Source organism: Bidens hawaiensis, unplaced genomic scaffold (assembly GCF_021521415.1).
Source record: "Bidens hawaiensis isolate Kalapana, Puna unplaced genomic scaffold, B.hawaiensis_p1.1 tig00001575_1, whole genome shotgun sequence".
Lineage (NCBI taxonomy): Eukaryota > Viridiplantae > Streptophyta > Magnoliopsida > Asterales > Asteraceae > Bidens > Bidens hawaiensis.
The window spans coordinates 977,539-1,001,640 of record NW_027491088.1 but is presented as its reverse complement, the minus strand read 5'-3'; the positions used below and the strand labels follow the sequence as shown (position 1 = coordinate 1,001,640).

The window sequence follows — 24,102 nt, the reverse complement described above, 5'->3', positions numbered from 1 at the left end:
TCAGAAAGCTCAACAACACAGCAATAAACAATGTTTTGATTTACTTTGAAGGTATTGGCATTGTGATGCTTATGAAGGCAACTAAGCTGGCAGTGCTACTGCAAGTTATCGCCCAATTCTGCATGCCACAGCAAGCCCCTATCCAACATTAGACCAGGACCCAATATTTGACTTGACCAAAATGAAAATAGTATTATTTTTTTTTCATTTTCAGTTTATATAGCGGGTCAGTTAGGGTCACTACTACAAAAATTGCTTAGAATAGCTCAGCTAGTGTGCGTCGCCACAACCCAAACCAAACTGAGACCTTTAAAACATGTTGTGGCCCGAACTCATTTTGGCCAGAAGTTTTGGCCTGGCCCAACCTGCCCATTTTGTCCGATGTGGAGAAAAATAAGTGGATATGGATATCATAAAGATGAGCTATACATACCCTTTGGTTTTCTAGATGAATGGGAAGTCAGCCAATTTATAAGTGCAATATGCATTCATCATGAATCAGTCATCAAAACCATATATAAGGATTTAAGTACCTCTCAAAGTTCTTTCACAGCATGTAGTCACATCTTTTTTACCTCTTCAACATGATAAGATTTTATATTCATTTCCTACTTATCGTTCTACCGGGGGTGTTAACCTGCAAATTGAGCACAAAAAAAAGTTTTAATTACTAATATTATTCGTTAAACACAAGAAACTAACAATAGTTTTCATATATACCAGAGCAGTGTATCCTCCCTTTGTCTGTATCGGTTGCCACTCTCATTCCTCTGTGCACTATGAAAGCTTTTGGTGGCATATTATATCCCACAACTATAAGTTGACTTCTTAGTATGAGAAAAAAATATATAAAGTATAAGTTTAAAATCCAACAAATTGGTAAACAAAATCATTAATCATCCTACACAAAAAAACAACTTATACACAGTCACATAATTAATACCTACACAAATAAAAAATCATACACTAATTCATGGTCTTGTTAGAATTTAAATTTAAACGTATCCACAATTTCTAAAATGTAGTATTTCTACGCTACTAGAAGTTTGAAATGAATAAACGTGTCAAACATCATATTGAATCAGTCTTATTAAAGACACCTTCATTTTACTAACATTTTGATCAACACTAGTTATACCAATTCAAGAGTGTTGATGTTTCATTAACCTCTACCTCCAATTATGTTTTGAAACAATCCTATACCTTCACTTTTACGTAAATTCAAGTTCTTGAACCTCAAAATGGTGACCGTAGCTTTTCATTCTATATTCTAAACGGATCTTTCCTTTGCAAGAATGTTGACCATGTTATATTCCCCATTACATAATATATTTTTATAGAATAATTACACACATAGTCTCTCAACTTGCTTATTTCTCAATTTTAACACAAGCTTCACAAAATTCTCTCAAATAAAGAAATTTGCAACTTTTGCAAAATCCCTTCTTCATGTATCTAAATATAAATAAATATAAGACATGAATTCTTAATAATTCATTTCTCCATTACATCCCAATACAAAATATTATATTGTAAATATTGATATGGTTTCTAAGGAGTTTCAAGTCGATAGATTGCATTGTTTATGACGACTGTCGGAAAATTACATATTTAGAGTTTTGTTATGACTTCTAGACATGTTCTAAGAAAAAACAACATAGATAAGTCTGTAGTGGCTCGTGAAACGACAATCAAATCTTATACTTTGAAGTTTTAACTAGCTTACTACAAACTATTAATACTTTTCAATAATAACCCAAATGTCCATAATAAAGAAATCAAAATGTCATTTTCATATTCATAGTTTTAAAATTAAAATAGTCAAAAACAAGGTAAAAGGAAAACAAAGGGACAAGTTGTATATTAATGTAAGAAGTTAAGGGGAAGTTGATGTAACTTATCCAACTACCAACCAAACACATCATATTCTTCACAAACACACATTCCTCTTTTCCTTCGATCCAACAACGTTCGTGGTTTCCTAAACCCACTCTCCCACCGCCGTCCGACCAAATCCACTCTCCGGTTTCAACTCCGCCAACCTTAATTCCACCAAAAAGGTACAAGCTCTAGGGTTTTGGGGTTAATAATTTACTGGGTTACTTATTGTTTTTATTTTTAGTTAACCATGATCAGTTTTTAGCTTTAATAGACAAGTAATTCAGTGAATTTAGTGTGTAATTGTGTAACTCTGTGATTTAATTTGATGGGGTTGACTGTAATAAAAAGGTTGACTTTTTAAGGGTTTACATCCAGTTTTTAATTTTGACTTAATTTATTTTAGGTTTTGGAGTGGGTTGTTTTATGTTACAAGATTGAGTTGGGTTTTAGTTAGATTACTTGTGTTTAGGGAATTAGGGGTTTATTGTGGATGGATATGTTTTAGATTTGGGTTAAGTTTTTAGCTTATTATCTGTTCAAGTTTTCGGTTGTTTTGAATTTTTGACCAGGAAGATTGGTGACTTTTTATGCTTAAAATATGTTTATTTAATCGTTCGATAGAACCGAGGGAAGAATATCGTGCATTTAGCAGTGTTGTAAAACTCGCTGGTTGTTAGTCGTGTGGTTGAGTGGGGACCGGCGATTTAGCGGGATTAATCGGATCAAAATTTTTATGTATAATTTTTTTATTTACAATATACATATTTTGATGTATATGGAATCGCTGGAAAGTGGAAACTGGCCCAAAACTGCAGCAAATCAGCTGGAGTTAAGGTTGGCTAGGACCGATTAGGTCCGACTACCGATTTGCTCGTCGCCGATCACCCAAAAAGTTATCACTGGCCGACTAGCAATTAATCGTCGAGTTGTCCTGATTTTTCCAACACTGGCATTTCTAAGAGAACATGAACCTTTTAGTTTTTCGGAAGTTAATTATGTTTTATGGATCGGTGAATAGGACTATTGCACTTTTGTTAGCTGTATGAGAATCCTTTCGAGATGTTTAAAGATATTTTCAAGAAATGAGTATATAGTATTTGCTTATGTTATATCATTACTGTTGTGTGCAGATACAAATAAGTTGAATCACAATGCAACCAAGATGGAACTGAAGTTACAATAATGGACAAGTCATCCGACAGTTTAGAGTTGGCTAACGACTCCACCAGTGGAGACCAGTCGAATCAAGAAACAATATCAGAGCTAGCGAAAGTCAAGGAGTCTCACGATAGTTCTAATCAAGAAGGAAATTCCGCAACCGTACAACCTGACAAAGAGTTAGATGGTCAAAATGACACACCTACCCTTCATACCGAAAGTGCTGGAACGGAATCTTTTCAAGAAAAAAAAACCCCGGTTATTATAACACCTCAAACCGTCACTGACACTTCACAGCAAACTCCTGCATCAGAGTCTGATGATGAAAGGTTTGTTGTGGCGCCAAGGCCCGAAAAAGGGCTTGATAAGTTACCACTAAGACGTAATGCTGATAATGCTACGGCTGCTCAATTACCAAATTCGGAACAAGGTGTTACTTTCTCAAAACTACCTGAAAAACCTACTGGTGACGGGTATAACTGGAGAAAATATGGTCAAAAGCTTGTAAAAGGGAATACATTTGTCAGAAGCTATTACAAATGCACGTTTGCTAATTGTCCCGCAAGGAAACAAGTGGAACGTACGAATGACGGGTATATTACAGAAATAAATTACTTATGCAAGCATGAACACCCAAAACCGCTACATACACTTGTTAAAGGCTCGGCTTCTGTTCTTCCCGTCCAATCTGAAGCTTCACACGAACCTTCTGAAGGTAAAAAGATTACATTTTTATTTCAGTTTCATGTTTTGGTGATAAATATTGATTTTTTTGTTGTGTGAAGACCGTTCGTCTCATGATCAAGAGGTGTCGGAAACAGAGACTGGTCGACTCGTGGTGGTTCCTGTAAGTGAGAATAATAATGTGGAAGCTGTTGTTAAGGTGTATCAAAGGAGAAGTGAGATTAGTAATGATTTGTCTTCCGACTCGAAGAGACAGTAAGTTAAAACGTTACCTAATTCTTTCATTTTCTTTAAATAATGAAATATTTATATCTCCATTGCAGGAAGAGAGATAATTTTAGCATGAGTGAAGGTATCTCAACTAAGACAAACTGCGACTCGAGAGTGGTGGTTCAGACAACGAGCGTAGTTGATATTGTAAATGACGGCTATCGGTGGCGCAAGTATGGGCAGAAGTTGGTGAAAGGCAATCCTAATCCAAGGTACATAACATCATATCATTATTATTTTTATTAAAGTCTTAACATAAGTCTTTAACATATGTTTCGTATTATAAATATGTTTTCGTTTTATTATAGGAGTTATTACCGGTGTACAAGTTCCGGTTGTCCTGCTAAAAAGCATGTAGAACGGTCGTCTAATGACGAGAAAGTGGTGATTTCAACTTATGAGGGGCGACATGATCATGATATGCCAGGTGGTGTTGGTGGTCGAGCGGTTGGGCAAAACATGCCGGGGAGTGGGACCGGGGGTGGTCCGGAGTCTATGGATATTGTTCTTCATGAGGGGCGCGGGTTGTCTAATTTATCCTATGGTTCTACTCTTAGGTCTTGATGGTAGTCACGTAGTGTTGTTATATACCCATAAAGCTTTGTGATTTGCAGATTAACTATTGGATTATTTGGATGAGTTTATAGATATCGTGAATGAACAAGTATTTATATTTGATTTCGTTTCTTTCAAATATTTTGGTCGGTATTTGGGATAGTTTCTATCGCTTTAAAAATATATTTATCATTAACTATTAATTAGACAATGAAATCCACCAAAGCCTTCAATGCATCTTGTGAAGAACCTTTATCTCCAACAGCTTCTTTAACCATTTCCTTCATATCATTTACTCTAACTCTCATTTCCTCTCCTTTGTCATCCGCCATAACTCTTTTAATCATCCTTTCAATCTCCCCTCTCTCGACCCGCTCCAACTCTAGCCCGAATTTCCACACGCAACTCACATAACGTGCGTTCACTCCTTGGTCAACACCAAACGGTTGACATATCATCACAACTCCTGATGAAATACTCTCCAAACACGAATTCCATCCACAATGACTCCAAAACCCACCCACCGCATAATGGGCTAACACCACCTTTTGGGGAGCCCATTTCACAACCAAACCACGTTCTCTCGTTTCCTCTATGAACCCGTCTGGCAATAACTCGAGCCACTCTGATCCATTGACTATACCAGGTCTAACCGCCCATAGAAACCGTTGGTTACTTTTGGCTAGACCCCATGCCATCTCGGTTAGCACTTTCGAGTCCATTGTGGCTAAACTTCCAAAGCTTATGTAGACCACAGATTTTGGAGGTTGTTTGTCGAGCCATGTGACTCAACTCGTGTCTTCTTGGTGAGAACCCCTAGACGGGTTTGGTGATATTTTGTGTAAAGGCCCGACTGCGAAAACATGAACCTTTAAGTGGTCGTGGATACGCGTTAACGAGTCGTGTTCGAGTGATTTAACAGTGTTCAAGATAACAGCTGAGTGTACTTGTTGGCTGAAGATTGTAACAAGCTCTTTCCAATCTTCAATGGGAGAATTTGAAAATGGCAGGTCTTTGTATCTAATGGGATAATTATTTGGTACAACCTCCTGCATCACAAAATCTTTAAACATTTGGAGTTAGCATCAGTTTGATCTAGGCCCGTCAAACGGATTGGGACAAAACGGTCGAAAGGGGTGCTGGGGTGCGTGGCCCATATCTACATATTCTGGCCCGTTTGAAAAATAACACCATCCTATTCTGACCTGTTTGAAAAATAACACTAATCTATTCAGGCCCGTTTGAAAAAAATAACACCAACCCATTCTGACCCGTTTGAAAAATAACAACTCATTCTCATAGGCTTGAAATATAACACCAACCCTGCCTGACCCGTTTGAAAAATAACACCAATTCAATCTGACTCGTTTGAAAAATAACACCAACCCATTTTGGCCCGTTTTTCAATAACACCGACCCATTCTGACCCGTTTCATTAATACTGGTTGTCTCAATCAACCCACCTTGACCCGCACCATGAGAAAGTAACAAGTAACAACCACCCATGGTAGATCAAAATTACCAGTCATAGTTCAATCATAACCATAAACCAATCTTACATTGATTAAATTTACCTTGTTCAAGAAACCTGCTTTGTTGAGTGAGCTGTAGACGTGCAACGAAAGCCGGAAAGTAGGCCGCACTAGTACTACGAAACACGATGACCGCAAGGTTCATTTCAGCAGCAACAACACCAGCTAAGTACATAATATTATCATATATCATAACTATCGATCTCTTTCCTTCATTAATATTAACCAGTCTAGTCAAGTGTTCCTTGAACGATGCTTTACAGTTGCTGTTGAGCATGCTGATGAAGTTAACGATGCTACCGGATTGTTCAACTGTCGGTAAGTTGCCAGAGAGTGGGAGGAAGGTGAAGCTGGACGGATGGTTAGATGGGTTTGGTGGATTTGATGATTCGGAGTGAGCAATGGCTATGGAGAAGCCTTTTGCATGGAGGGCTGTGGCTAGCTGGAGAGTTGGTGTCATGTGGCCGTGAAACGGAGAGGATGCTAGCACCACCAATGGCCACCGTCTTCCGCCGCCGTGGTGGTTTAACATGTCTGGTTGATGATGACGATGAAAGTTGGAAAATATGTGTGGAGTAAAAATGAGTGGAAGTTAGTATTGGAGTTATCGATATGGAGAGAATTAAGTTAGTTTGGTGGGAATGTGATTGGATGGAAATATGCACCAATCGAAGGGCGGCATGACGTGTACTGTACTGTACCGTTCTGTTCTGTTCTGTTCCCGAGTTTTTTAAATGAAAGAAAAGAAGAGAAGGGAGTTTGAGAAGAAATAAAAGATTTTATGTGTTGCCGAGTTCAATTTTCTCTTTCTCTAGCAAGCTTCTTGTAACTCTCGTTTTGTTAGGATCATCTTTCTTAGTTCTTTATTAACCTTTAAATCAATTTTGTGATATAGTTATTGAATAATACCTATTGTTTTATGGTTTAGAGTACGATTTTAATTTCGCATTATCGTTAGCATCATGGTTATTGTACATTTTTATTGAAATGGCATTTGAACAAATGGTATCTTAGTTTGTAATAGGCGTTAGTCTTCCAGATGTAGTTCAAATCACGTTATAAGCCTATAAGTATATAGATGAATCTAAAAGTAGATTATGAGTCATGCAAAGATAAGTTCTATATGTTTTAAAATCATTGTTTTCTTTTAAAAACAAGGGTTTCTAACAAAATCTCAACATTCAAAATATATGATTATGGGCTATATATCATAACCAATCTTTAATGACACGACAAGATTTCTCAAATGATTATCGTAATTATAAACATCTTAATATATAAATCAAGGTAGCCCAATGGCTTTTTTACAGGAGGTTGCAGGTTCAAGTCTCGTTTGTGACAAAATGTTATGAGCGAGCAAGAGTTTTATCACAGTGGGTCTTCGAACTATGGGTTTCGCTTGAAATTGATGACGGACCGGGTTACCACCGTTGTTTGCAATCGCGAACGTGGGTGACCTTTTGCTATAAGGTTTTTCTTTTTCAATTTTTTTTAAAAAAAAAGACCTTTTGCTATAAGGTTTTTCTTTTTCAATTTTTTAAAAACATTTTTTATATGATAAAGTGGTGTAGTATTTGAATATTTGTGGGGCAGGGTGAAACAAAATTAAAGTATTCAACATAAGTGTCCCAATAAGCTACAAAAAGGTCAAAACACACGACTCTCAGTCACACACAGACACGTGCTTGTGTTTTTCTACTCGTACAATGACAAACACCAATCCAATCCATTCTCTTGTCTCGTTTTCAAATGCCGTAAATCACGATTCACGAACCTAATCTCAACACACTTTCCACACGTAAAGTTTTCATTTTCTTCTTCTTTATTATTATTATTACTATTTTTTATTTTATCATGGTTATGTTAATGATCATCATCTTATTATTATTATTATTATTATTCTTCCTCTAGGTTCATTTCCAGTGTAAAGTTTAAGCAAGATGAGCAAGCACCGGCCACCGGAGCCTCTCGATTTCTTCATATGGACAGTTGAGGTATATATAAGCTTATTATTCATCTTTAACAGATCTTGCTATTAATATATAGTATTATGATGATCTGCTTGTTAGTTAAGATGATCATGATGACTATATGTCTATATATACTTAGTTTTGTGTGTTGTATATATGTTGGGTTAGGATGTTGGGCTTTGGTTAGAAAACATAAATCTTGGTGGGTATCAACAAATTTTCAAAGAAAATGGTGTTAATGGAGTGTATCTGGAAGGTCTGTCCGTCTTCACAACCGAACAAATTCTTCGGTTTATTCGTCGTTGCCATATGAAATGGGGAGACTTCATAACACTATGCAAGGAACTCAGGATGATTAAAGGTTATCCTATCTCTCTTTTATATTTACATATTAATCATGCAATATATTTTTTTTTTAATTAAGATTGGATGAAATTTGTTTGATTAGTTGCTTGCTTAAAGGGTGAGCAAAAAGTTAGGCGACCGCGATGGGCCCCGTCTTGGTTATCTGTAGTATTTGCGAGGGTCGCTAAGCGTAATAGGCAATCACGCGTTGTTTCCTTGAAGATAGAATCTTGATCAAGGTATATATTGGATGTTTGGTACATTCTATCTACTTATGAAAGAGTCTTTCTCTTTGTTTTTGTTTTGGTTTTTGATCAGAAACATTTGGTTTTTAACTTAAGAACCATATCCTATATAATCAATATTCCTTCAAATGTACCATGTTTTTGTGAGTTCTATGTAGCTGTTTCTGCTTGTTGGTGTGGAAAGTTTGTAATATCTTAACTATACACTGAGATGAAAGATTGTATTGCTAATTTATAGCTTTTAAGCACCGTTATATACATTATCATATCCATGGGCGAACAATTATGTATCTTTCTGAATAGTGTAAATTCACTAGTTCCTGTCAATAATTGTGACACCCCCCCCCCCCCACCCACAGGTTTATGAATTTTTTTTATATGTATGAAGTCCGGCTCTCCCTGCATTTTCGTCCAAGCTTCGCCACTAATCATATCAACTTGCAAATTGAAAGTGTGGTCATGGTGACATTTTACCAAGTTTTACATCTTAAAGGACTGAAATATGTCAAGAGCTGACAAAACATCAAACCTAACCTTCTATTTTTTGACAAGACCCTTCCAAATGCTAAACCCTCATCCTTTTGGACTTATAGACAGAGACAAGGAGTCAATGAAAACACCCTGAAATGATCTATCACAAGCCAGCTATGGCTGCAAAGGCACCTTTTCAAGATTATATCACTAGTCTTGGGCTTGATCTATCACAATCATATACTAAGCCAGATAACAAGTTAACCCAGGACCGATCACTTTGCCTCCTGTAGCGAAGCATTTCTCGGAGTACTAAACTCAAAGCATGCATATAAGTGAACGATCGAACTAAGTATCAATTGAATGTGTATTTAAGTGGAGCAAATAAGAATCAAAGCACGCAAAGGAGAATGTTTGTACTTTGTATATTCATAGTATGCAACAAGGTCTACATGTAAGTTATATACTTATATCACCCTAGAGAGAAAAAAATTAAGTCACAAAAATTTTAAATTCAACATAACTACATGTTTACCGACTTCACAAAATAGAGCTATTTATTTAACCAATTTTGTGGTTTAATTAATATTCAGAAAATTATTATAATATGTTAAACCATTTATATATAGTACTAATTTACCAAGCAAAATTAAATTTTATCAATCCAAAATATTGCTCAATGATAGTTAATAATAATTCATTCAAAATTTGACCAACATTTCTAACACTCACTATTTTGTCAAAATAGTCTCGCTAGCATAATCATCATCAAAGATTTATATTTTATTTCCACTCTATTGCGTTAACATGGATGACTACGAGGGAAGTGAGGAAAAGTAATCCATTGTGATCAAAATCGAGTAGGAAGTTAATGTGTGGCAATGAAAATGAAAATTAAGAGTGTCACTGTTTAAATTGCAAGTATGAATTATATCAACCAAAAGTTGTAGGTTGGATTATTAGAATCCATCCCACTTGACTTACAATATGATTTAAACAATAATTTCACCCAAAACATAAAAAAATATTAATTTCTACATGAATTCATATTTGCACAAAAGTTCAAGAAATATCATGATGAAAATCTTTTACAATTATCCTTATGCTAGAGATTATGCATTTATGCTGGAGATAATCATGTCAAGCCACTTATGTATAGATTTATGATCATAGTAAACCTTGTGCGAATGATCATTATGATAAAAATAAAAAGTAAAAAAAAGACCTTTTAGAATTTAACTTTGCCAAACAAAACAACTTGTTTTTTAAGTTTATCCAAGTTACATATATTATTATTATTATTATTTCGTTCAAAAAATATTAAAAAAGATAATTGTAGGAGGCTTGGATTTTCCGATAGAGACCCAAGTTCGATCTCTAGTTGTGTCACTTTTTGTAGATCATTGTCAGAATTTGAGTTATGTCTTGCGAGGCTGTTAGTTCGAATCCCGAGCTCACCTTTTGTCACACTGTGTGTTACACTAAAGAGTGTTACCCTTGTCGTGGTACAACGGTTGTCGAGTAGCATCCGCCAGTATGATTTCACGTGAAACGTCCAAACCAAACTCTGGAAGTCCGCGCATAAGACAACACAAAATTTGAATAATAATAATAATAAGTAATTGCATAGGTGTCGTTTCCCGCTAAATATGTGGGGGAATAAATAAGAGGCAGTTAGAAGTTAGAGCCGCAAACAATGAGAATCAAAGTCGTGTTTCTTTATGAGATTGAATTGATTGATGCCTATCCGAACCCTAAAATCTCTCATCATCCCCAATTTTCACCTTGAAATTAATCAATCAATCGAATAATAATTTGCAAAACCCTACCAATTACAATTAATTAATTAATAGTTATTGAAAACGGAATGAAGCTGGGGCTTTTCAAACCTAAGCCTCGCACCCCTGTCGAGCTTGTTCATCACCTCCGTCACCTCCTCCCCTACGCCGCCCCTAATCCAGACCTTCGCAAATCCAAACGCCGTGAAAAGGTTTTTTTTTTATTCTACTATTTATTTAATTTGCATTCATAGATTACAACATTAATATTAAACCTAGAGTCTATTCATTTACATATTATTAATAATATTCCTCCGGGAACACCTACAAGCCCAGGCCCGTAGGTTATAGCTTCAAATGTAAAAACTATTATTACTAAATGAGAATATGAGATCCAGTGGCTTCTGATCATGGTAAGTAGTCACAAGATGAGAGCGGCTGCCGCGTTAGGTTAACAGTAGTGGTGGTTGTTGTTGTAGCGATGGTGGCGCCGGTTATTCAGTTTTATTGTTGGAAAGGAAAGGAATTGAAAGTTGTTAGTTTGAAATGTAACGAAGAAGGTTTCCGACAGAAAGCTGTAATGAAGAGGTGCTTGGATGGAGCTGCAGCGGCCGGCCGGCCCGCTGCTGAATATTTCTCGTTGGTTGTGCTTCTGTGCTCTGATACTAAGTTAACTTGGTATTCGTTTTGTATATCTGAGTTATGGGAATTTCAAGGATATATATATAGATAACATGCTCATTAAACCCAGAGTCTATTCGTATTCATATTCGTATTCTGTCTAATTGTTCTTATAATACATTATTAGCATAAATATGAAACTCAGCATTCTTAGATCTGATTTATGGTTAACTTTTAGGGCTTCTTCTGAAATTCACATTTGCGGTGCAGATTTGTGAGCTGCGAAAGGTAATCCTTGAAGTGAGGACAGTACTTTATGGAGACGAACGGTCAGAACCAGCAGAAGAGGCTTGTGTAAAGTTGACACAGGAGTTCTTCAAAGAAGACACATGTCACATGCTAATTGCATCTCTTCCTCATTTGGACCCTGGGGTATGTTAATGTAGCATGAAGTATCATTTCTTACTTGTGGAATGATTTGATTTTTATATTGTTTATGTTTCTTCAATGCTGTAAAAGCAATGAGTTTGGTATCATGCAGACACGTCAAGATGTCACACATGTGATCGCAAATTTGCAGAGGCAACGAGTGAATGGGCGGTCCCTTGCTTCTGATTATTTGGAGAGCAATACAGCTCTTCTTGCTATGCTGCTACCAGGGTTAGCTCTCTGTTACACAATGCGTGTTTTTATTATCTGGTGTGAGATAATCTTAGTATGTTCAATATTCAGATGCGAAGACTCGGAGCTTGCTATATCATATGGTGCTATTTTAAGAGAATGCATTCGTCATCAAGTAGCTGCAAAGTAAACAATATTAACAAAAAAGTTGCTTTTTCATGTGTGATCTTGTTATAATGTTTTAAGCTAACTTCTGTCTTGTTTCACAGGTATATTCTGGAGTCAGATCATATTAAACTGTTCTTCAAATACATACAAGATCCAAGTTTTGACATTGCATCAGATGCAGCATCAACATTTACAGTTAAGTATCACTCTTTCATTATGTTCTTCAGATGCATATAAATGTGAAATTTGCATGTCCTGTTATGGACAGCTTGGTGAGTGTTTTTTCATACTTGTTTCAGGAGCTATTGACCAGGCATAAGTCAACTGTTGCCGAATTTCTTGACAAAAATTATGATTGGGTGAGTAGTTGACTGACAAGAAACCACATCTCAAACTAATGTTTTATGTTGACCACTCATTTATATAAATTATATTTATTTGTAAATTATATTTCTTTGGTGTAGTTCTTCCTGGAATACAACTCATTGCTGGAATCTTCCAACTACATCACTAGAAGGAATGCTGTCAGGGTTAGTGTTTTGTTTTATGATCTTGTAGTATAATTTACAAGTACCATTTTTCTATATTCTGTTAGATATATTAGCCTTTTCTGTTATATATTTTATATTGTGATTATGACTGGGAGCCTGCAAACTTTTCAGTTGTTGAGAGCAATGTTATTGGATCGTTCCAACACCCCGGTGATGGTTCGATACGTGTGCTCATTGGACAACATGAGAATTTTCATGAATCTTCTCAGGGTACTTAAAAATCCATCGATGTTACATTTTTATATTTTTTACGATGGCTGTTGAATGTTTTTATCCTCCAGGATTCAAACAAGACCATACAGCTAGAAGCTTTCCATGTGTTCAAGGTAACAATGGAAATTTTAATTGATTAATTCTAAGTTGATTTATGTTTTCTTTAATCGGTTCTTTTGGCCGTTGGATTAGCTTTTTCCTGCTAATCAGAGAAAGCCTCAAGAGATTGTCAAAGTGCTGATTGCTAACAGAAGCAAACTCATTCGGTTTTTTAGCGACTTCACTTTTGAAAAGGGTACAGAAAAGATTGATATTTCAGTTTTTGCTACTGTAACATGATGCTTACATCATACATTTTTGCAGCCGATGAAAATTTTGAATCTGATAAAGCTGAAGTGGTGAAGGAAATTGCCACCCTTGAGCTAGAAGGTCAACCGAGTTTGAAAGAAATCTCGTGTTGAAAAACCAGTGGTTACCTCTTTTTATTTGTTGAGCCAAGTAGAACTGATGCCTGCATATTTATATTTTGCATGATGTGAAGGCATAGTTGTTAGACGCTTAGATGCTTTCTTTTAGACGGTCAACCGAGTTTGAAAGAAATCTCGTGTTGAAAAACCTTAATTACCTCTGCTTGACGCTTTCTTTTGTTTCATGGACTAATTTTTATCTCATGAAGCTGAATTTGCATTAGCATTAGTATAGATTTGTTGGTTTCACAGTTTTCTTTTCTTTTTTATATATAGTTTAATACTTTTTGTATATGCTAAAAAAGGTTTATAAAAAGTATAGGAAGACATCAAGAATCAGTAGTAGAGATGGGCAACAAAACTGGTTAACCGAACCGACTCAAAAATCGATTTGAAACCGATTATGTAGAAACTGGTTTGGAATCGATTAAAACTGTAGGTTCGAAACTTGTTTGTATTCTCACTACCGAAACCAGTTTCAATCAGGTTAACTGAACCAAAACAGTTCAAGAATCAGTCAAAAACGGAAAACCTATTGTAAACTAGTCAAGAAACTAGCTTCAACCCTCACTGAAACCGATCATAAACTGATTTTGACTTTTGTTGACCAAATCAAATCGGTTTAGGGTTTGAAACCAGTTTGTGCACCTCTAATCAGGAGGCATATACACATAGTCACATATTTGAATAAAGAGGTGTACACGGCCTTAAATTCCATTTTTTGAAGGAATTAATTCCGACAACTCTTTTATTATACAACAAAACACAACTTTAAATTAAAAGTTTTTCATATTCAACTTTATTGAACTCTACAAACTAAACGGCCCCTTCCTGTCGGAGAAAGTTATGGCCGGGGGAGAAACGGCTTTACTAAAATCATTTATTATTATTATTATTATTATTCACCTATAAATCGTTGTTTGTTGACATATTCAAACTAGCGAAAACAAAGAATAATTGGTTATATAAAAGTGAGGGAGAAGTTATATAAAGAAAAGAAGTGAAGGGGAGGTAAATGTAAGTAAGCTAACTACCAACCAAACTCATACTTCTTCTTCTTCTTCTTCTTCCCTGCACTCCACCACACACAATCACCATTTCTCGCTTCGACCCATCGTTAGCTTGCTCAATTTTACACTCGCCGCGACTCATACACCTCCGCCGTGTCATCGCCGCCTCCGGTTTTCACTCCAATTCGACCAAAAAGGTTTAATTTAGGGTTTTTACTGTTTTTGCTAATTTTATTATGGTTTGATCAGTTTTAGGTTTGATAGACGAGTAATTCAGTGGATTTAGTGTTTGTATTGGTGTGGTTTGACTGTGATTATAAGGTTTGACTTTTCAAGGTTTGTGATTTTGACTAATTAGTTTTAGGTTTTCAACTGAATCGTTTTGTAACTCAGGATTCAGTAGAATTTTACTCCGACAGTTGTTTTGCAATTAGGTCAAATTTTTTTAGTTTATTTGGCTAGTAGTTCAGTATGATTATTATTGTGGTGGTGCCAGGAATATTTGATGCGATTATTATTATTATTCGGAAAAATTGCTTCTGTAATCAGTGGGAAAATACGATGCATTTAGAAAAGAATATGGACCTTTCTTGAGTAGTTACTGTGATTTAAGTAATTGTACATATCTAAAGTGATGCTTAAATGTATTCCATGTTTAGATGACTAAATATTTTCAAGGTTAGAAACAGTATTTATGTGAAACGGAGGCGAGATGTTGTGAATGTGAAGGAATGAGTATATAGTATTTGCTTGTATTTTATCAAAACTGTTTTGAGTGAGATGTGTCTGAATGTTACTCTTTTGATTGATTTACATTTCCAGATAAGATTAAACAATTTTGATTCATAAGTCATAACAATAACTTCTATATCTTATCTAGCTATAGTTGGGTGGTTATACCAAGGAAGTCAATCAAAATGCAACCAAGATGGTATTGAAATTGCAAGATAATGGACAAGTCATCTGATAGTTTAGACTTGACAAATAATGACTCCAACAGTAGAGACCTGTCTGTATCAGAGTCAACAAAAGTCAAGGAGTCTCATGATAGTTCTAATCAAGAAGGAAGTTCCACAACCGTACAAACTGACAAAGTGTTAGATTGTCAAAATGACAAACCTACCCTTCAAATCGAAAGTGCCGGATCAGATTCTTTAAAAGAAGAGGAGCTCACAATAATACCTAAAACCGTCAGTAACACCTCACAGGAAACCCCTGCTTCAGAACCTGATAATGAAAATAATATTGTGGTATTGAGGCCCGAGAAAGGGCTTGATAAGTTACCACTACGACGCCATGCTGACAATGTTACAGTTGCTCAATCACCACATTCTGATCAAGGAGTCACTATCTCAAAACTACCTGAAAAACCTACTGGTGACGGCTATAATTGGAGAAAATATGGTCAAAAGCATGTTAAAGGGAATATATTTATCAGAAGCTATTACAAATGCACATTTGCTAATTGTCCTGCAAGAAAACAAGTGGAACGCTCTAATGACGGGAATATTACAGAAATAAATTACTTATGGAATCATGAACATCCTAAACCTCCACATACACTTGCTAAAGGAACGCCTATCGTTCTTCCTGTTCAATCAATACCATCTGACAAGCCTTCTGAAGGTACATGATTGATTTTTATTTTCATTTCATGTTTTGGTGATAACATGTTAATCCTTATGTTATGTGAAGATCATTCATCTGTGCTTACCACACCAAATAATGATCATGAGGTGTCAGAAGCTGAAACACATCAGCTCACAGTGATTCCTGTAAGCGACAATAATGTGGAAGCTGATGTTAAGGAAAACGAAACGAAAAGTGAGATTAATAACGATGTGTCACCAGACTCGAAAAGACAGTAAGTTAAAACAATACCTGATTCTTTGATTTTTTTTTTAATTTTGAAATATTTATATCTCTATTATAGGAAGAGAGACACTTCTAGCATGAATGAAGGTATTGCAACTAAGACAAACTGTGAGCCGCGAGTGGTGGTTCAGACAACAAGTGTAGTTGATATTGTAAACGATGGCTATCGGTGGCGCAAATATGGGCAGAAGTTAGTGAAAGGCAATCATAATCCAAGGTAACATTATTAAAGCTGTTAACTTGTTATGCATAAGTAGACAAGTTTATGTTTTGGGTCATAAAAGTGTTTTGGCTTTAATGCAGGAGTTATTACCGGTGTACAAGTGCCGGTTGTCTTGCTAAAAAGCATGTAGAACGGTCATCTAATGATGAAAAAGTGGTGATTACAACTTATGAGGGACGGCATGATCATGATATGCCTGGTGGTCGAACGGTCACTCCAAACATCTCAGGGACCGGGACCGGTCCAACATCTGTTGAAAATGATGGTTCAAGAGGTCAAGCAGAATCTAGTGGTATGGAAATGGTTCTTCATGTTAGCGCCACATGAGGTTCGAGTGCTAGAGTTATCTACTTTATCCTTTAGGTCATAATGATAGTCGCATAGTGTTGTTATTGTTTTATACCTACCTATAAATCTTTATGATTTGCAGATTAAAGATTGGGGTTATTTGGATGAGTGAATAGATAACATGAACAAGTATTATTTATATTTGGTTTTGTTTACTTTGAATGTTATGGTGGCATGCCATTTGACTTGTGAAATCGACCAAGAACACTTTGTAGTCGCTAGTGGGGTTGTATTGGTTTTATCTTTTTGTATCATGTTGGCTCTTTTGTGGTCAACTCTTTATTGTTCTTTTTGTAGTTTGTCTTTCTTGGGTTCCACCCATTTGATGCTTTGATAAACATACCAAGAATCAAGAAACAAACATTCACATTACTCAATTCCCAATATGATAATTATATATCATTAAATCTACTGTAAATTGTTGTGTAAATTAATAAATAGTATTTAGATAGGATTAAGAAGCTAAACAGGGACAGAAAAGATAATATAAAGGTCCAAAACACGAATATTACCGCAACCTCGTGTCACACCCTTAAAATCCACTAACGGAGTTTTACCGTCAGAGGGTGTGAACTAACATGATCGGAATCATTAGTTATAATCAAACCATAAAACAAAGTTTCAAAACCATGAAAACGTTTACGAGTAATTAAATGCGGAAGCGTAAAACCATAGAAAACAATGTTACGTCACGCAGGACGACTTAAAACCCAATGATCATAGTTTAAAATAAGTTTGCATAATTAAAAATGTTTCAAGCAATGCATGTTCCTAAACCGCGCGCCCGCCTCGGCTACCTGAGAATAACATACTAAAAGTGTCAACACAAGGTTGGTGAGTTCACAAGTTTAAATAAAAATAAAGCGTTTAGCGTTCAGCTTTTTGCGTTAAGCGTTTTGCGTTACAGCGTTTTGCGTTACCAGATAATGTTATGTCAATTATATATCTATAGGTAGCTAGCCTATAAAACAAGTATCACTAAGTGTTCGACACCGAAGCGGACTGTTTATCATTTGCCTTGCCACCAGGTCATCCAGACCATGGTATGTGTTTAGCCAAGATTACACCTACTCGACCTCCAGTCGAGTTTAGCGTTGGGTGGGGTTTGTCAAACCCAGTAGTACTACTCAACAGTGACTCGCTATTATCCAAATATTAACCGGTTCGATGTTATGAAGGACTTTAGTTAACGCGTTTGCCACTTAGTCTTTACAAGTGATATATAATCTATATTAACAAAATCTTAAATGCGTTTCGGAGTATGTTATCTCCCCCAAGTGAAAAGCGTTTAAAAAGTTTAAAAGGGGAAAGTGAAACTCACTGTTTGCGAAGAAATTCCCAAATTAAATCACCAAGATGCGCGTCACAGAAATAAACTCTCTCTAGCGTTCTAAAACAACAAAGAGACTTTTCTCAGTGTCGGAATATTATCGAGTCTCTAGACCCGGCACATAATACCTATGCACATAACATGTTCCGTGTTTCGTTTGTGAATCGTGTGTGACTTTAACAGGTGTATTTGTGATACAATACATGTGTAAGCAATTATTTACATGTCATGTATTCATAAAATTCATCACTAGCAATTACTCCCCGTAAGGGCAATTTGGTCAACACATAACAATTAACTAGCCATTATTCCCCATGAGGGCAATTTGGTCAAATCATGACAACCAATTAGCAATTATTCCCCGCAAGGGCAATTTGGTCAAATCATGACAACCAATTAGCAATTATTCCCCGCAAGGGCAATTTGGTCAAAACATAACAATTATATAGCAAGTGTCATGTTTCATGCAATTTCACAAAACTCAGCAGCTAGTTCCACCGAGACAGAAATCCAACTTGAAAGATTGTACTATTCCACCGATCATAGCATCTCAATTAATTTACCAAAAATCATCACACAAGCATATATGTCTTAGGTTTCCAGAACATATTTTATTATATTTTTATTCCACATAGGTTTCTCACAATCATCAAATCATTACAGCAAACTCATAACAGTCAAATTCATGCGCAACAGAATGTTATTTGCAATTCCCGTTAAACGAAAAATCAAATAAATGCAAGACCACTTGGGTTAGATTCCTAACTCAATGAGTCAACTTCCAGAAGTGGAACCAACCCAATTGGTCTCGTAGTTTATGAGATATAATATTTACAAAACAACCTAACAGCAGGTCTAACAGCTCAGCTTTGCACAACGTTCTTGTAAAATCATAAAAGTTAACTTTTCCACGTCCAAAAATTACAAGTTTATATTCTTTAGAAACTAGACTCAACCTAGTTTACTGTAGTATCAATAAACTCAACCAATTTTCACATTTACACCTCGTTACAGTCAATTAAACATCAATAACACAATCTGTCCAGAAACTGTTTGCATCCAAACTCAACATATTAACTATCTATGGACCATCATGCATTCATATAACACTCTAGACTCCATAAACACTACCCATGCACATCAATTACACATTACATACATGATTAGGGTTTTTGTTTGAACTCAAATCAAAGACACAACAATTAACATGTAACAATATCCAATCTAGTTATCAAATCAACAACAATGATATCAACTACATACACACATAAAATCGGCCTCTAGGGTTTTTAATTAACCCATTAAACATCAAAATCAAGTATAAATGATGCATAGGATAGTCGTTTATACCTTCCTAGCACCTTAATCTTCGATCAAAAGTTGAAATTGATGGTTGTATGTGTGTGTATAGATGACGGCAGCCAAGGAGCCAGGGGAGGGGTGGGTTTCCGATCGGGATTGTGGGGAATAATAATAATAAGTTAGGGTTTATTATTATTATTTATAAAAATACCATGTTACACTTTGGCCCATCCACTTCTAAGTATTACTTATCTAGCTTAACTAACTTGTTTACATCTTGAGTTAGTGTTTATAACGATGTTATCACACAACACATAAGTCTAACATATAATTATCACATAATTACTGTTTTGACGTTTTTCGTTTATTCATCAATCGTTCGCGTCAACTCGTTCGCGTTTCGGTGCAAATCCCGAAAGACTACACATGTAGTAAGTGTTAAGCGCCATTTAAATCCTAGTTTAAATGTAATGAAGTGTGCGTTATAGATTCAATGATCTTAAGTTTGAATTGACGGAGTTGAGTTAACGGAGTTAACCTGAAATTGACGATTGTCACACCTCGTATACTTATATAGCTCCAACAAATCTTGGACACTAAATGCATAAATGGATCGCTTATGCGTATGCAATGAATCTAACTATGAGTAGTTGTGAAATACGATACATCACGATTCATGATAGGGACCCTAAAAGATTTAAGCGAAAACTTAAGAAACCTTATGTAAGAAAAAGTGGTGAATAAACCCCACAAAATGTAAGTGGCATCCAAGGTTAAAAACACGCAACCACAAGCCACACACGTGAAGTACTTGCTCTGTTGATGTTCAAGCGACGACATACCGTTACGTGCTACAAATGATCTAAATGCGAGGTTCATGAGGCCTAAGGACCGCCCGTGACATATAGACAAAAGATAAAGAAATATATATATATATATATATATTAAAAAGGGTTAAAAAGGAAAGAAAGGTAAGTTAAATGTTTATGAATGTTATATCATGCTTTGCCTATTAATCATGAGATGAAAAAGGTTTATGACAAGATTTAAAATTTTTAACTTTTAAATTGAAGAGGAGTACTTCTTCCCACAACTTGCTTATATTGAAATTGACGTGCAAAAAAGAAGTATAGGCTTTATATATCTCTAATCTAGTAATGGACCATTCGATTTATGACCCACGTACCATACGTCAATCGGAGGACCACCTCTTAAAGAGAAAAACAAACCGCCTGACCACCGGACAACCATATATAGGCCTACAAGACAATAAGTCATCAAGCATTCAAGCATAAGACTTGAACTTCTAGTAACATGACTTAACGTTTTTTTTACAAGTATGTAGAATGTGTGTTTTGGGTCTTAATGTACGAGTTATTACCGATCTCTAATCCAATGGACAACTCGATTCGCTGTCCACATATTAAGGGGTGATCCCCGACACTGTTCAAAACATGGCTTGAAAATAATCAGGTTTTCAACTGGCTAGTATAACTTGCTTATTAACCATGTCAACCGAACATGAATTGTTTAGTAAATAGATCAAGCCAAACACCACACTCATTTTTAATAATACAAGCTAAATAAATAATAGCAAGTTGTTAACAGAGGCTGTATCCTCCATGGGACCACCTCTATAACTCCATCCTTTTGGGGACAACCCTATATGCATCCTAGGTAGAAAAGAAAACATTTTATATTTTTAACTGATTGACCAGACATCTAAGATCACCCTCACGAACTTGATGATCCGGCCACCCACAACTGGGAAAACTCCCTAACTCAACCCATAACAAAATGCTTCATTCGAGACTCGATCCCATAGATGAACCATAACATTTGATCTTCTAATTACAGGCCCAAATTAAGAAAACAAGAAAAAAAAACATGTTTCAAGCTTCTCTAATTTAGATTTTCTTAGATCAAAACTCAAAACAAAGATGACCAAATGTTTTTAAGTCAATTAGCATCCATTTATTTCATTTCCATGCACAACAAGCAACCAGATCTCTATTCATCCACCCAAGATACAATGCTCCATCTCTTTCTTCAACTCGATACCGCTCGCTGTATTTCTTCATCAGCATCTTTATCGTCCCGTTGACCAACGAGCTCAATGGGTACGGGTCAAACCCCGCCATCATAAACCTTAACTTCCATTTCCCAACTAGCTCGTGTCGTTCCACCCGTTCATCCCCCTCACACGCGATTATGTTCACCGCACCTTTTGCAAGACAATGCTGCTCAACATTTATCCTCTCCTTATTCTCACGTGGCAGACAAACATCCATTGATTCAAACATTGCATTGTAGTAGTCAATGGTTTCAAGAAACCTAGGATAGAACGCAGCTGTGTTCGTGTTTGATTCTTGCTCGACTAACGTTACCACTTTCGGTTTCATACTCTTTGCCAACCGTATAATCCGGTCTCGATGGTTTTCAATGCTCACACTCTCGTCTGCCAACCCGTGCAATACAAACGCGAAGTTAACCGCCAAGGCTTCCCCGGGCCGGACACGGATATGTTTGGGCCCGGCTTCGGACACGGAAACCGAGACCGGGTTGAACTCGAAAGGCAGGTTGAAAGATCTTGCAAGTTTGCAGAGTCTTTGACCGACAATATTCAGCCCGTTTCCCTCGTCGAAGCCCGTTATCCGTATATGAGGCGGCCCACCACGTCGGGCTGCAAACGCCTGGATCAACGGGACCCATTGACTTCCTTGACCGATCTTAAAATCAATGATGTGGACTCGGTTTTCATCCTTCATTGCTTCAGCAATCGCACCGTTTGCTGACATGTAACCGAATTTAAAATACGGGCAGACCTTGTACAACATGTTAGAGTATGAAATGAGCTCGTGTCTCGCGGGCTCTTTGCATATCGAGCTTCCTGAACTCGAGATCCGGGCCACTAGACCCTCGAGCATGTACGCCCCAAGCCGTTGGATCGGTTCACCAGAAACCGACACCATCTTTTGTAGGTCGGATATTAAAAACTGTGCGGTTGAAAAATCGTTAACTGAAACCGCGTTTGCACACGTGATTAGAACAGATTTCACGTCCCGTTTAGGAACCCCTTCCACCATTTCTTTCCAGACTTCTATATCCGGAATGTCAACCGACAACTTTCCATTTTCGGGATCTTCATACAAATCGGAAAGCATTACAGTCTCCAATTGCCTCAACTTATGTTTAAACTCATTCAAGTCATCGGTCACGGATGACTCGGTTACTGGTGAATCAAGGGTGCAGCTACCACTACCCGAAGAGGAATCCAGGGTGCAATACATCTCGGGTTTGATGAACAAATTGGTTCCATGGTTGATATTGTCCAAACCTTGAAACTGCGGTTTGCATACGACCTCGAATTCTTGCATTGATTGGTAGTACCACCGCGTATTTGACATCGCAGATGTTTCCTTTCGGTACGCTTATGCAGAAAACAGAATACAAGTCTCAGTTGCAGGGGATATTAACTTCAAGAGCCTGCACAAAAGGAGGAAGCTTTATAGCTTATATCAAGAACAGTTTAGAAGTCATGATCAAATAAACTGAAAAATAAGTTAAATTTCATCAACTTACAGTAAATTAAAGAAGAACCCATCTCAATTTTTACATAATCTTGGGGGGGTTTAACTTTTACCCCCAATTTGAAATTAAGGGTAAAATTCAAGAAAATTATGCCTTTTTAAGTTTTTATAAAAAAACCCATCTCAAATTATTAACTTTTCTTGGTAATTCAAGAAAGTTAGCCTTTTTACAAGAATCCACATCAAGTTGTAAACTTTTCTTGAAAAAGATTCCCCTAATTTGATTTGGGTAAAAAAACCCTCATCAAACAAAAATCAATAGAACCCTAAGTCAAGAAATTGTATAAACAAGCAAAAATCATATAAACAAGCACAAACACACATACATATAAAGAAAGAGAGAGACCCACCTCAGGAAACACCATAAAAATGAGTTCTTGAGCTCAAATTTCTGCTGGGAAGTAAGAAAATAAAGAAACTGGTTAGTGATTTAAGCATGAAGAAGTAAAAAAAGATGAGTTAGGAGATGACTGATGGAAGAGTAGCATGATAAGACTAACATGATAAATAAAGAAAAGGAGTGTGATATGGGTTTGAATGAGACAGTAGCAGAGAAGCAACTGAAATGAAATAGAAAGAAAGTGGAGTGAAAGTGAAGATGAAGATGATGCAAAGCAGGCCCCCACCCCACCCCACCCCCTTGGGGAAAGAGATTATTATTATTATTATTATTATTATTATTATTATTATTATTATTATTATTAGCAACTTAAAAAGTATAAAAGAATTTACTTTTCATATGGGTCCTTGTATAACTTAATATTACATCTATGCCATTCACTTTTTATATAATATACCTAATATTAATAAGCTTTTAACAATTTTTAAAATGATATTAAGTTGTTGTGTTACTATAGTGATAAGAGGTCTGGATTTTTCAACGGGGACCTAAGT

The 24,102-nt window shown here is 36.2% G+C and overlaps 4 protein-coding genes and 2 pseudogenes across 9 annotated transcripts; 4 read left to right on the top strand and 2 right to left on the bottom strand.

The window, feature by feature from the left end:
* The first annotated feature begins 1,931 nt into the window (after positions 1 to 1,931).
* On the top strand, positions 1,932 to 4,674 carry LOC143587310 (putative WRKY transcription factor 33). Its single transcript, XM_077068633.1, has 5 exons — positions 1,932 to 2,060; positions 3,012 to 3,754; positions 3,825 to 3,978; positions 4,047 to 4,205; positions 4,302 to 4,674. Exons 2-5 carry the CDS (start codon positions 3,064 to 3,066, stop codon positions 4,555 to 4,557), a joined length of 1,260 nt encoding a protein of 419 aa, XP_076924748.1. The 5' UTR covers positions 1,932 to 2,060; positions 3,012 to 3,063; the 3' UTR covers positions 4,558 to 4,674.
* Positions 4,675 to 4,751: 77 nt separating this feature from the next.
* LOC143585003 (UDP-glycosyltransferase 76H1 pseudogene) lies at positions 4,752 to 6,663 on the bottom strand (annotated as a pseudogene). The gene is made up of 2 exons (XR_013144475.1): positions 6,123 to 6,663; positions 4,752 to 5,611 (listed from the first exon to the last, which is right to left on the bottom strand). The product of XR_013144475.1 is annotated as a UDP-glycosyltransferase 76H1 pseudogene (transcript).
* On the top strand, positions 6,223 to 8,921 carry LOC143585388 (uncharacterized). 3 transcript variants are annotated; one of them, XM_077067200.1, is made up of 4 exons: positions 6,223 to 6,228; positions 8,017 to 8,074; positions 8,219 to 8,411; positions 8,499 to 8,921. In XM_077067200.1, exons 2-4 carry the CDS (start codon positions 8,021 to 8,023, stop codon positions 8,627 to 8,629), a joined length of 378 nt encoding a protein of 125 aa, XP_076923315.1. In that variant the 5' UTR covers positions 6,223 to 6,228; positions 8,017 to 8,020; the 3' UTR covers positions 8,630 to 8,921. The 3 variants fall into 3 exon arrangements, with proteins under 3 accessions (XP_076923315.1, XP_076923303.1, XP_076923308.1); XM_077067188.1 differs by lacking the exon at positions 6,223 to 6,228 and adding an exon at positions 7,749 to 7,878; XM_077067193.1 differs by lacking the exon at positions 6,223 to 6,228 and adding an exon at positions 7,786 to 7,878 and having other exon boundaries at positions 8,011 to 8,074.
* Positions 8,922 to 11,370: 2,449 nt separating this feature from the next.
* On the top strand, positions 11,371 to 13,524 carry LOC143584996 (putative MO25-like protein At5g47540). The gene is made up of 11 exons (XM_077066899.1): positions 11,371 to 11,578; positions 11,749 to 11,942; positions 12,052 to 12,170; positions 12,243 to 12,317; positions 12,401 to 12,494; positions 12,599 to 12,658; positions 12,764 to 12,829; positions 12,962 to 13,060; positions 13,132 to 13,176; positions 13,256 to 13,358; positions 13,427 to 13,524. Exons 1-11 carry the CDS (start codon positions 11,371 to 11,373, stop codon positions 13,522 to 13,524), a joined length of 1,161 nt encoding a protein of 386 aa, XP_076923014.1.
* Positions 13,525 to 14,561: 1,037 nt separating this feature from the next.
* LOC143587293 (putative WRKY transcription factor 33) lies at positions 14,562 to 17,277 on the top strand. Of its 2 annotated transcripts, XM_077068623.1 has the most exons (5): positions 14,562 to 14,737; positions 15,427 to 16,166; positions 16,236 to 16,404; positions 16,474 to 16,632; positions 16,719 to 17,277. In XM_077068623.1, the coding sequence occupies exons 2-5, from the start codon at positions 15,491 to 15,493 to the stop codon at positions 16,963 to 16,965; spliced, it is 1,251 nt and encodes a 416-aa protein (XP_076924738.1). In that variant the 5' UTR covers positions 14,562 to 14,737; positions 15,427 to 15,490; the 3' UTR covers positions 16,966 to 17,277. The 2 variants fall into 2 exon arrangements, with proteins under 2 accessions (XP_076924738.1, XP_076924743.1); XM_077068628.1 differs by lacking the exon at positions 14,562 to 14,737 and having other exon boundaries at positions 15,421 to 16,166.
* Positions 17,278 to 21,533: 4,256 nt separating this feature from the next.
* LOC143587284 (scarecrow-like transcription factor PAT1 pseudogene) lies at positions 21,534 to 23,727 on the bottom strand (annotated as a pseudogene). The gene is made up of 3 exons (XR_013144856.1): positions 23,709 to 23,727; positions 23,559 to 23,602; positions 21,534 to 23,104 (listed from the first exon to the last, which is right to left on the bottom strand). The product of XR_013144856.1 is annotated as a scarecrow-like transcription factor PAT1 pseudogene (transcript).
* Between the last annotated feature and the right edge of the window lie 375 nt (positions 23,728 to 24,102).